Source organism: Limulus polyphemus, unplaced genomic scaffold, assembly GCF_000517525.1.
Source record: "Limulus polyphemus unplaced genomic scaffold, Limulus_polyphemus-2.1.2 Scaffold2561, whole genome shotgun sequence".
Classification (NCBI taxonomy): Eukaryota; Metazoa; Arthropoda; class Merostomata; order Xiphosura; family Limulidae; genus Limulus; species Limulus polyphemus.
This window is the reverse complement of record NW_013668171.1, coordinates 42,527-54,986: the sequence shown is the minus strand read 5'-3', so window position 1 is coordinate 54,986 and position 12,460 is coordinate 42,527. Positions and strand designations below refer to the sequence as shown.

Here is a 12,460-nt window from a genome sequence, read left to right as displayed (position 1 = left end):
GGACGGCTAGCGAAGATAGCCCTCGTGTAGCTTTGCGAGAAATTCAAAAACAAACAAACAAACATATCCAGTCTGAGAGAAATATGTATTTTTATTACTATGTAGGCGGGGCCTCGGTGAGCAACAGTTGAAAGAAATATATGAAACTTATGACCGGGATAAGAATTTAGTTCTGGATGAAAAAGAAATGCAATATGCTTTGAGCAACATTAAAGAAAAGTTTGAGGATAGTATTAAAGATGAAGAAGAAATTCTCAACACAGAATCACAGAATTTATCAAGATGGGCACGTAGGAGATATTCGGGAAGAGAATTTTCGACACTCTTCAAATAGTGACAGAAAATCAGCAACTTAAGAGTCAAATAGATAAGTATGTAAAAAGTAATATTTTCTTTATTTCTTTAAATGTGGTGAATTCTCCATTACAACTAACACCAATTGCCAAACAACAAACAACAACAAAACATTGTAAAATTTTGTATGAAATTTGAGTACATTATACTAAAATGATTTTTGGGGCTCATCACGTCATTACATTCCATATCGCCATGTCCAATCATGATTTACCTGACAACTATGCATATTGACAACAGCCCAACAGAATTCTTTCAATTACTACTGGAGATGATCAAATACTCTCTGAAGATTCTCTAATTCCATTTTTAAACATCTGCTGCATTTCAGTACAAGTTAAAGTCCCAATGTTCCAGAAAAACATGTATGCAGTTGTTTTATCATACTTGTCTATGTAGTGGTGTGTTATTGTTATATAACACGTAACCATCTAGTTCCATAAACACATTGACATATTCAATCCACAATATCATTGTTTCAACTCCACATTTATTGCACATTTATTATCAATGATCTCGGATATTTCGCTAGCTGTGTATTCACTCTCAGATGCAGCATGCCAGTAATTATACAACTAGTTCCAGCAATGTCCACTTTGCTTACTGTGCTGGTGATCAAAGCTGAATAGTTGAATGTCCATAATTAGAAAAAGGCATTGGGAACTTGTGACCACTTTGGCATAAACGGTTTGAGTAAATGCGGCTTACTTTCAAGACAAGAAACAACAGACAAAGATATTGGAACTCCTTTCTAAACGTGCACTTGTGTAGTCCAGTTCTTGAAGCCAATCTTGCTGGCATTGGATAGTTTCTCGATGGAAGTGAAGCTTATCTGTTGCTCGGGCAAAAATAGCTGACAATTTCCATAGGAGCTCCAACTTTAAGAACCCAATACTCGACAAAAGATTGATGGCAGTTATCTTCGTCGTGTGGATGACATTACATTGTCAAACCTTTTCATTCATATTTAGCAGACCACAATTCACCAAACCAAGGTTTTTTCAACTTGACAGAGTTGTGGCTTCACTTCCAGTACCTGGCATAGTAAATTGTCTATCAAGGCTATAACAGTCTAATATCAACCAACAACTCGACTCTCCATTTGTGTATCTTTGTCAACATATATCAAGCACCACCACCTCTAAACAAGATGGGGTGACAACTAAACCGTTTGACACATACTGACTTCTATGTTTTCCAAGACATTGGTCAAATTCAACCTATGATCCATTAGTTTTCTAGCAACAGAGTGATGACAGCTATAGCTTGCCTTCGAGTTTCTGAATCTGCAGAATAATTTTGCAAAACTGTAAATTCCATTTATAATGTCCTACCAACGTGCAACTAAAGAAAGTGGTTGAATCCTCATATTAGAACACCAGTGTAAATTTCTTTGGAACAACCATCTATTAAGGGAGGCCCTGGAAATAGTTGATTACTCACTGGTATTCAATGTGGGTTTGATGAGGGGTTAGAAAATGTCTGCACCTAGGTAGCTTCAGGTGTGATATCAGTTTTCCATGATCAGTGGATCTTGATGGGTCAATATGACCAAGAAACAGCCACTGCAGCAGTTCCTATTCACACCTAACATGATCACCATAAATACTGCCTCTATTAGAGTGTAAATGTCCTTAATACCCATGTGATGGTGCATCATTTTGCTTGTCAGGCACTCCACGAAGATATCCTTGTGATCTGCTGACGCCATAATGGAATACGCTTTCCCATGCAGACATCACAAAGTGGCCAAATTTTTCAAGAGATTCCCTCTTTCAAGCATTAAATTCAATTCAATGAATAGTTTGGTTTCCCACATCCGCACAACTCAGATATAAGCTGCTCCTCGTTGAAGTGTTCAAATGAGTTATGCACTGGTCAGTAAACGCTCAATATCAGGCATTGACTTCCTGTTCTTCAGACCAGCTTTTAAAAGATTCCAAGAATTGGCCTCTTTGAAATGCTTTAGGAAGTTTTCCAAGTCTTCCTTGACTGTTCTTTTTAATAGCAAAGGAGAAATCTGCTTAACCAGGTTGTGAGACAGTTACAAATGGTAGGCAAGTATTATCTCCAGTCTTCTTTGGTTAGCTACAGGTGAAAACGACCAAGATTTGAGTTGGGTTGAGTTCCTGTTGATGGCACTCTGGGTACCCTAAAGAGATCACCCTATTTGGTCTCAGAAACTCTATCCTGCAAGTCATCACACAAATTCTCAGTCATCCATGTCTTCTGTGAGTTAAGGATCAAAAGACCTGCAGGTCACAGCTTTTAGTTCTCCTTCTTGACTTTTTGGTCAAGTCAAAATTCTAATCAGCAAAATGTCAATATACAACATATGGGGTATATCCTTAACGACGAATTCCTCCCCTTGGTTACACGTCATTGGTTTTGAAAATGACATTTTAAACTTTTACCAAAGTGCGTACAACACTTATGCTTTAGAAGATTACAAAGGAGCCCAACAAATACACCAATCCAAAATCATAAAACTCTACAAAAAGATGTCCTGTAATTTCAGGTTCACTGATAACTTTACAGATAAGGATAGTAATTAGAAATTACACGAAACATAGCAAAAGATGTAATTCAGATATAAATTGAAATTTCAAGTAGACTGAGTTGAAAACAGAGATCGTAAAACAATGTAAAAACAATATATATTTAGCAAGTAATAACTAAGCAAAACTGAAAGATGCATCTCTATATTTAAAAAACAAAAGCTATGAATTCTCACACTATTTTCAGAAATTGTGAGTTTAGCCTGAGTAAAGTATAACAATTCTATACTTGAACAATGGGGATCAGCTCTCCCACAATGCATATATTATCCTACGCTATTGTATCCCACAGGATGTTTTTAAACTTATAACCTAGCACAATACAAAACAATGACACAAGATAAAAATAGAGCTTCAAAAGCACAAGCAAAGATAGTCTAATTATACCAAAGTGGAACACTTGACCAAGTGCAACAAGGACACGAAATCGGGTTACTGCTGTTTAAGGCTAGCATTTATATATGAAAAGCGTACAGATGCTCTGAATGCACGTATATCTGCTTTTTTTTTTAACTTGATTAACTATTGTTTACTTTATTTATTCTACAAGAGAAATAAAATATGTTATCTTTACTACCACCCATACAGATTTGCTGCATTATGTTTTAAAATACTGATTTTTAATAGTAAAATAGTACTATATAATTATTAAAACGTTTATGGTGATGATCGTTTTAAAATTGTTAGACTAATGCTGTGTAGCCCCAACACTGCACTGATGCAAATTTTTTATTACAGACTGAATCTGCTGTCTTTTATAACATTATGTCTTGTAGAGTAGACAAAATTAATTAATTTTAAGAAACTGAACGAAGAAGGATGAGCTACTGTCCCCCTGAATGCCAAGAATACACTTTTAAGCAATAAGCATTTCTGGAGTAGTGACACCATCCAACATACTGTACATTGCACGGTAGTAAGCAGACACTTAAGGAAAACGAAATCTATGATAGTATATGAAGGAAAGCATTAAAATGTATGTGTTTCTTTCATTAAAAGTTAAGAGTATTGATTAAAATTGTTAATAATTTTTATAATTATACCTTTTCATTATACAGATTATGCTAACTTCTTAGCTTATTATATGGATTTAGAACTAACCTAAATTTCCTAAGCTAGTCAAACCTCGTAACATGTTATTTGGACTATAGCCGAAAATATCGCTAAAATGTAGGATAACCAACTCATTAAATTACTTATTCTAAATATTATAAGTAGGAACAGTATATTAAAGTAACAGTAACTATATTCATTGCAAAGTTGATTTTTGTTTTAGCATATGTAGGAAGATTGTTTTAATCAAAAGTTAATATTAATTACTAGTGATACGGCGGTATGTCTGCGGACTTACGACATCAGAAACAGGGTTTCGATATCCGTGGTGGGCAGAGCACAGATATTCCATTGTGTAGCTTTTTGCTTAACTACTAACTAAAAATAAACAACTTAATTAGTAACTTGTAACTCACAGAAGAATACGTTTTGTATCCAGTCATTCACATATTTTATTTGCAACTTCAAGTAGCTCTAAGTATATGCTTAATTACTTCTAAGTTAGCGCGTTCGTTTGGAAAACATTTGTATTACCATTTATATTCATACAAATTGAGCCAAACTAAAACACAACGTGTTGGTTTCTAATTAGATTCCAATAGCTCCTCCTCCCCTCCCTCACCGTGATCAGCGGTAAATCTGGGGCTTATAATGCTAACAATTGGTGGCGGGCAGAGCACGAACCGCTCATCGTATAGCTTTGTGCTGATGGTTTGTTTATTTGAATTAAGCACATAGCTACACAATGGGCTATCTGTGCTCTGCCCATCACGGGTATCGAAACCCGGGTTCTAGCGTTGTAAGTCCGCAGACTTACCGCTGTGCCACTGGGGGGGGGCTTTGCGCTGAACAACAAACAAATAAAGTTCTAACTAAATAAAGCAATACTCGTGTTATGAGCTTAAAATCTATAATTAAGCTTCATTGTTTAGCATCTATTATTCTTGTAGAAGCTACCTTACATACAGTTTCTTAATCTTCTTGTATTTTAGCAATGGGTATGAAAAGTATTGGTTGCCATCTTGTTGGATAGGCATGTAAAGTGTTAGTTGTCATCTTGTATTACTGTAGCAGACATGTAATGTATTTATTATCTTGTTGTGGTATCGTAGTAGACATGCGACATATTGGCTTTAATCTTGCTGTGCTATTATAGTAGCATAACATAACATACGAGCAACTAGGGAACATTTGGTCCTTCAAGGCTGTCCCTGCACACTCACCATTTACAAAAACGTGTAAACTGAAACTCATCCTCTACATTTCAAGAAATTATTATTAGCCATCATCAAGCTGAGACAAAATGTCACATTCCAGTATACCTGGAGTCCAACAGGACCCCATCAGTGATACATTGTGTGACATATTTTGGAATTGATAGATGGAAGATAAAATATTGTTTACTTTTTATACGGACAATACAAAGTGAAATAACAACTTTGTTTTTATTGAAATATTCATTCAGGGAAACTTAGTATAATAATTCATGAAATACATCATACACTACTTTATCGTTATTAACTATTTATCAAACTAATCCTATCTGCCAAATCTAGTACCAAGAGAATGCTTTCACTGTGTGAAATATGACTTCAGGTAGTGTAACATAAACAGTCTTTATAAAATTTCTGAAGTATTATATCAGTGCCTTGTTGTCTTCGCCTACCTCTATTCGCTGGATCTGAACCACAGTCTTCATCGCTGTCCATTACCTGAACATCATTTATTCCATCTTCATGAATTCTGGCCCTTCCATCCAGATATCCGTCTTTATCACTGTTATATTGATTAGTAGCTGACTGATTACATTTCCAACCCTCTCGTCTATAATCCAAAAATTACTTTATGGCTCCGATTAAGTCTGACTCTTCAGGCCGACGACCTCTTTCTTTCAATCCCATTTCTGTAACACTCAATAAGTCACTGCCTCTTTCTGCCCCTTTATTATAAAATGATTCTATATTATTAGCTAAAATTAGTCTTAGTGCTATTACAGTAGTGTATCTTGGTTGAAGCTTTACCATTCCAAATTTAAATGTCACTGTAGTCTTTCAGCTTCTCTTCTGACATGTGTTGTACAATAAAATAATGATGCTTTGTTGATTAGATTAATAATGATTTAATGATTACAGAACATAGCACACTGAAATCAGAGGCCAAATGATATCCCATACGATCTTGTGAATTTCTTAAGATCACTTCCTACCCTTCATTTCTCAAAATAAAATAAGATAAGAAAATATTCCTGGAATCATCTTAGTAACTCTTTTTTTTTTAACCGTTTCTAATAAGTCAATATATTTTCATAAATAAAGTACAGGGTTGGCCCTGTAGGAGATATTTGAATTTCAGAATTCAAGAGCAATATTCGAATCCATGTGAAACCACAAAATATTCCGCATAATTTAAGCTTATAATGTGTTATAAGAGCGACAGTCAATTTCTTAGCGTGAATGGTTGATGGCAGGGGTGCTATTGACTGGCGGCCTTATCTCTAGTCAGTAGTTCTGTATTAGGAATGGAAGCAGATAACCTTAGTAGTTTTGTCATAAATGCAAAATACCAATACTAATTTCCAAGATAACAAGTCCAAAAGTGCACACAGAATTTAAGTGAGATGTTATGAGTAGTATGTATAAAAAGATATTTGAGTGGGTTTCTGTCTATGCTAAATATGAGATCCAAATTATGATAACCCAAATGCATTATCCTGTACTATAACTGATCAGTTATTTTGATATACAAACTTTACTAATTTCCTAATTATGCCCCTATCAATATCATCAGTATAAATAAGAATAAGCAAAGGTTCAAACACTGACCCTTCAGGCGTTCAATAACAACAAGCGCCCATTAATAACAATATATTATTTTCTTTTGTTCAACCATCCTACATTCGAATTTACTAGACTTTCCCCAACCCTCAATGATGTGATTTTACTTGATTAGTTGTTTTTTTGTGTGTGTTTCCTTATCAAAACCTCTTTGAAAATATACACCACGCCCTTTCCATCACCGAGATGACAAATAACGTTCTAGTAAAACAGATTAATAAGGCAAGATCTCTTTTAGTTGAATCCATGTTGATTTCAATTTTATGATGTCACATTTCACTAGATAATTTTGCAAAGCTTCTTTTGCCAAACTTTCTAGAATTGTTTCCCGCTAAAGAAGTAACTCTAACTGGCCTACAATTTCAAGGGCATTTCTTACTGCTCACTTCAAAAATATGAGTAATATTAGCACTTCTCCATTCTTTAGGCACCTGTCAAATTGTCTGTTCCCTACCAACAACGCAAAAGATCGGCTTGCATGTCTTTGACCGCCTTGGAAACCCTGTCAAGAACATTGTATGGTTCTGGTTCTTTATCTGTTTTTTAACCTCTCAAGCTTTTATCCTTTACCTCTTTTTAGGAATATATCTATCTTGAATTGAAGTAAGTTTTTTTTTTACACTTTTCTAAATCTATTCTACATGACCTTTTATCAATTATCCCAATTCACTAATGATTGTAATCCATATGGATTCAATATATTGATTACCATTTTCAAAAACAAGATGCAGTTTATCGAATACTTATGTGTCTACACGTGCTTTCACCTTATAGGTTTGCTGCTCCAAATCAGCCGTCTTTAATCCGAATCACGAAAAAACTAAAAAAGGTCCACTTTTACTCTTAAATGAAGCTGCATTAAAAATTTTAAGACCTATAACTTACGTAACTTTTTGAGTAAGCAGGCGCACAAATTTTAGTCAAATTTTAGCGGTTTTTGTTGGATAACTTTGAACATATAGCTTATATTTAGACCAAATTTGACACTTAATTGTAGGTTGTAAATATCAATTATTTTACCAAATACGAAATTAATTCATGAAAGTTAAGTGTATTTTTGTATCATATAAAGTTTCCCTACTTTCGATGAGAAGAAAAAGAAAAAAAGGAAGAAATTCAATCAAAATTGGAGATTCTATATCTCGTGTATAATCTTGTTGGATTGCCTTGAAATTTTGTATGTGAAGTAAGAGTCCAGTAGAGCACATTCACTGAACATATGTGATAGTTTGGTTTACCACGGTCCGAGCTACAGAAAGTGGAAAATCGGTAAAATATCACTCCTGTTAATAACACACATTATATCCTGCAGCAGATTTGGTCGTACGACACACTACTGTGTGTCTTGATCTAGCGGCCCAGTATTTGTAAACAGTTTATAGATTAAACTGGATATAAAATTCCCTATTAATTATTATTGATACTATTAAGTAGGCTACAAGTATATATAATGTTTAGGTCTACTTCATCAGGTATGATGAAATAATGTAAGCAGGTCGAAACACTTTTTAACCACTAGTTTACTAGGCAAGATGTTAATTTCAGCAGTGACTTTTAATGATACGTTATTGTTGTAGTAAGTCTGACACGTATGGTTTTCTCATCTTTTGTTGGTGTTGTTGTAAGTTTGTCACATTCAAAGTTTGATGTAAACTACTTTATTCATCACAAATAATCTAAAATAGTTTAGGTATTTGAGTAACATACGACTGTACTTTAGTGAGGAGAATAAAAAATTAACAATTAATTTGTCACATATTACTTGTTCATCTCTTTGTATTGTTGTAGTTTAGGGAAAGTAAATCAGTACCCAATTTCTGAAATACATTTTGTTGTTTACTTCTGAACTTATGTCCCCCGGTGGGTCATCGGTTAGTCTCCATGGTTACAACACAAAATCTAAGGTTCTATTCCCGAGATGGACATGGTGCAAATAGCTTATTATGTAGCTTTGTACTATGAAAACAACACAACATACTTAACTTGTGTGCACGCGATAATATTTGTCCATACCTTAGTGTTGGAATTAATTTTGCTGTTATTTAGCACAAAGCTACCCAATGGGCCATCTGTGCTCTGCAACAGTGGGGATTCGAATCCAAAAAACTTACCGCTGACCCACCAGGAGAACAGTGTTAGAATTAACTGACAAAAATTACAATGATTAATTCTTTATAATTTATTGTTTAGTCTTTAAGACTTTGTTTATCATTTTACAGATTAGAAAATAGAATTCACAAGATGGAGGAGAGAGTTAAAACACTAGAAAGGAGTAACTCGGTAAGAGGAGTTTTTTTGAAATGATGAAAATATTTAATATGATATTATTTTTTTCAACCACAGTTGATATATGCAACTCATGAAAACAATTCCTTAAAAAATATTAATTTGCTTTTCATAGTAAAAAGAAAAAGAATGGTCTTTATCACTTGAAAATCGAGAGACTAATTCATAATAAATTATTTTGAATCGTTGGTAAAATTAATAGAGCAATACATGTAATAAATTTTCTTAGGTGATTGTTAAATCCAGAGCCAAGCCTATAATAACGGGTTTCAAATGTTTGATACAGCCGAGAGACCGGGTAACAATTTTTTAGATGTTTGGTAAAACTGAAAGACCAGGTATCAACTGTTTTGAGATATTTAGTAAAGCCAAAATAGGGTGTAACAACTGATTTCAGAAATTGTATAAACTCGAGAAGCCCAGGTCACAATAAACTGTTTCGAAATGGTTGGTAAATGTTAAGAGATCAGCATGTAATAAGGCGTTTTGAGAACATAGGTGACATCGAGAGGCTATCTCATAAAAAGTTTTCGGATCATGTCGAATGTCAGAGATTGATTCCCAATAATAAGCTAAATCTAGAGACTGGTCCTTAATAAGCCGTTTTGAGATAGTGCAGTCAAAAAAAACCTGCCAATAATAATATATCAAAAGCAAATTTGAGACATTGGTCCACAATAAACTATTTCCGTCATAGTGGAAATTGAGAGATTGGTATATGTATGAATAAATAAACGAAGTCAGTTTTTCTTTCATAAAAAATTGGCCTTTTTCTATATTGCAGTGGGTTGAGTAAATCTACATATCCAAAACACATTTGAACATGCAAATCAACAAGTCACGTAACAATCACTGCCGATATATAGTTATGGTGAAATGGAGTGTATGAGAACTACATTTTGATAGTATTTGGTGTTACATAGGTAGTGTGATGCCAACAAAAACTCATCGCTTTAATTATAGTATGCAACAGCTCTTTCCAACGCAAAATATTCATATATTCAGATTGTAAAATTTGTTCAGATCGGGTATTTAGAATTTCCAAAACGGGAATGTACATTGTATTTGATAAGCTTAGAAAACAAAGTACTTTGGATAATTTAGGACACCAGGACTATCCATAAAAGGATCCCCATAAAAGTTGTAGCCCAGCAGTGGTAAGCAAAATGCGGCGTCTTGTAACAGGTGAAAATCCTCTAAAATAAAGGTCAGTTTGGAAAAATGCCATAAATCACGTGTACACAGGCTGCTTCCACGATATATTTGTTAACCACTGCATAACTTAAACAGCTATTGAATGAAATTGGTATTCATGCTATTCTATACGATTGCATTCCGACTATGATAAGACTATTGAAACTGGCACTTGGAAACTGTCGTCCTCGTCACCAGATGGCTTATGGAAAGTCTTGGGGAGGAAGAGTGTAATTTGGCCAGGATTACTTACGACAAATCCTTTTGCAATAGAAACTACGTTGTAGGGCTATTGTAGAGGTGCAAGGTCGTAAAATAGGGCACACCCAGACGTGGCGATATGGACTGTAACGACAGATAGAGGCTCCAAAATCGTTTTAATATATTGCACTCAACTCTGTATGATTAATCTATAGTTAAATATATTTTTATGCATGTTTACAGTACAATTAGTAGACCTCCCAGCGAACCTTTGAAACCTGTATAATTGCTCAAAGAGCCTGTAATAGCCCATAACAACCTGTCTGTTTAATGTTTCAGCTAGGAAAAAAAAATTATATTTACAGAAGTATATATGTTTTTACTCTCCATTTAAAATATAAAATTTAGTCCTTAGTTGTAGCTTTCACACAAGTGACCTGAAGCGGACACTCATTGTGGCTAGTAATGTATTATACATTTGATTCTACACGACTTATTAAGTTATAGAGCACCTCTACAAGAGAGATTTCACAAAAATTAGCCAAGATTTGTCAACTTCCGCCTGTAATATGTCAAATTTAGCCTTTATTTTAAAAGATGGCAGCAGCGGACGGTACTAGGAGGTCTGAATAAAGTTCATAAGGCAAGAGACCTTCCAACAACAACAACAAAAAACTTATTTAATCGAGAGGATGCTCATTAGTATAGTTATTTATCCAGCTTCCTATTTCTAACCCTAGATTTTTTATTGAGATATAAGAATGAACTATTTTAAAATGCACGTTCGTATTAGTGATGTCAATTATTTTTCAGCCAGCTGATATGAGGATGATTAAACATCAAGAAGAAAACGTCATAAGATGAAGAGTTACCTGAGAAAATTTTAAATACATTTGTAAGGCTGTGTATTCTTTAATGATGTGTGTTAGTAATACTGTCCTACTGGCTCTGCTGTATGTGATGAATTAAAACATATTTGAAAGAATTTCTGAAAAATTGTGAATGAATTTGAATTTGTGAGACTGAATGGATAATTAGTAACTGTTGTTTTTCTTTTATTTCAAAATCTCGAGAAATGGTAGAGTTATGAACATATTCGGGTATGTTTGTTAGAGGTTAAGCACAAAGCTACACAATGGGCCACATGTGCTGAGCCCACCACGGGTATCGAAACCCGGTTTATTGCGTTGTAAGTCCACAGACACACCGCTGTGCCACTGGAGGGCAACATATTCAGGAACTTTCCAGATTTGATACCGAGTCTTCACCTTGTTCGGTCGCCGGTGAGACAGCTACTTTTGCGGCAATAGCTCTACGAATACATCCTGCAGCTCACTGATTTCTATTATTATTACTTTTAATATCTCATCGTCAGCATTCTAACCGTTTAGTCAGTCCTTTTTAAAAACTTTGATTGGACAGTCCATTCAATGAAAATTAAGTAAACTGTAATTACAAGTTTTCTTATTACGAATATTAAAGGCCAGGTGTGGTCGAAAAAAATACCCATCGCAACAGTATAAAATATATACAAACAAATCACTGAAACTCTACTCAACAATAAACATTACGGAAAGGGAAAACGTAACGCTTAAGCGCAAGAGCGCCCGCAGGAGGGGGCATTTGCCCGCCTTACATTTCACAAAAAAAATTGTGATGTAAACTTAACATCATAGTTAAACTAAATATTTTTAGTACTTTGTATTAAAACTGTAAATTTGTGTTTGCGTTTAAGCACAAATAACACATATTATTTTAGTCTGATGACTTATACTCTAAAAGCTGATTCCTAGTTCTTTTTTTTGTCCCCCCCCTTGAAAATATTTCTATAGGCGCCTATACTTGAGTGTGCACAGTTAATTGGCTGTTATACTGTGCAGCTAATCAATAAGAAGCAAAAACTGCTTAACTTATGGTTTTTTTGTTTGTTTTTGAATTTCGCGCAAAGCTACACGAGGGCTATCTGCGCTAGCCGTCCCT

General features: G+C 34.5%; 1 protein-coding gene across 1 annotated transcript in view; it reads left to right on the top strand.

Moving 5' to 3' along the window:
* LOC106467302 (polycystin-2-like) overlaps window positions 1–334 on the top strand; it is a 44,173-nt gene extending 43,839 nt beyond the window's left edge. The window contains exon 10 of the mRNA XM_013927640.1: window positions 106–334. Within this exon, the coding sequence (XP_013783094.1) occupies window positions 106–334 (229 nt within the window). The remainder of the gene's footprint in view (window positions 1–105) is intronic.
* The last annotated feature ends 12,126 nt before the right edge of the window (window positions 335–12,460 follow it).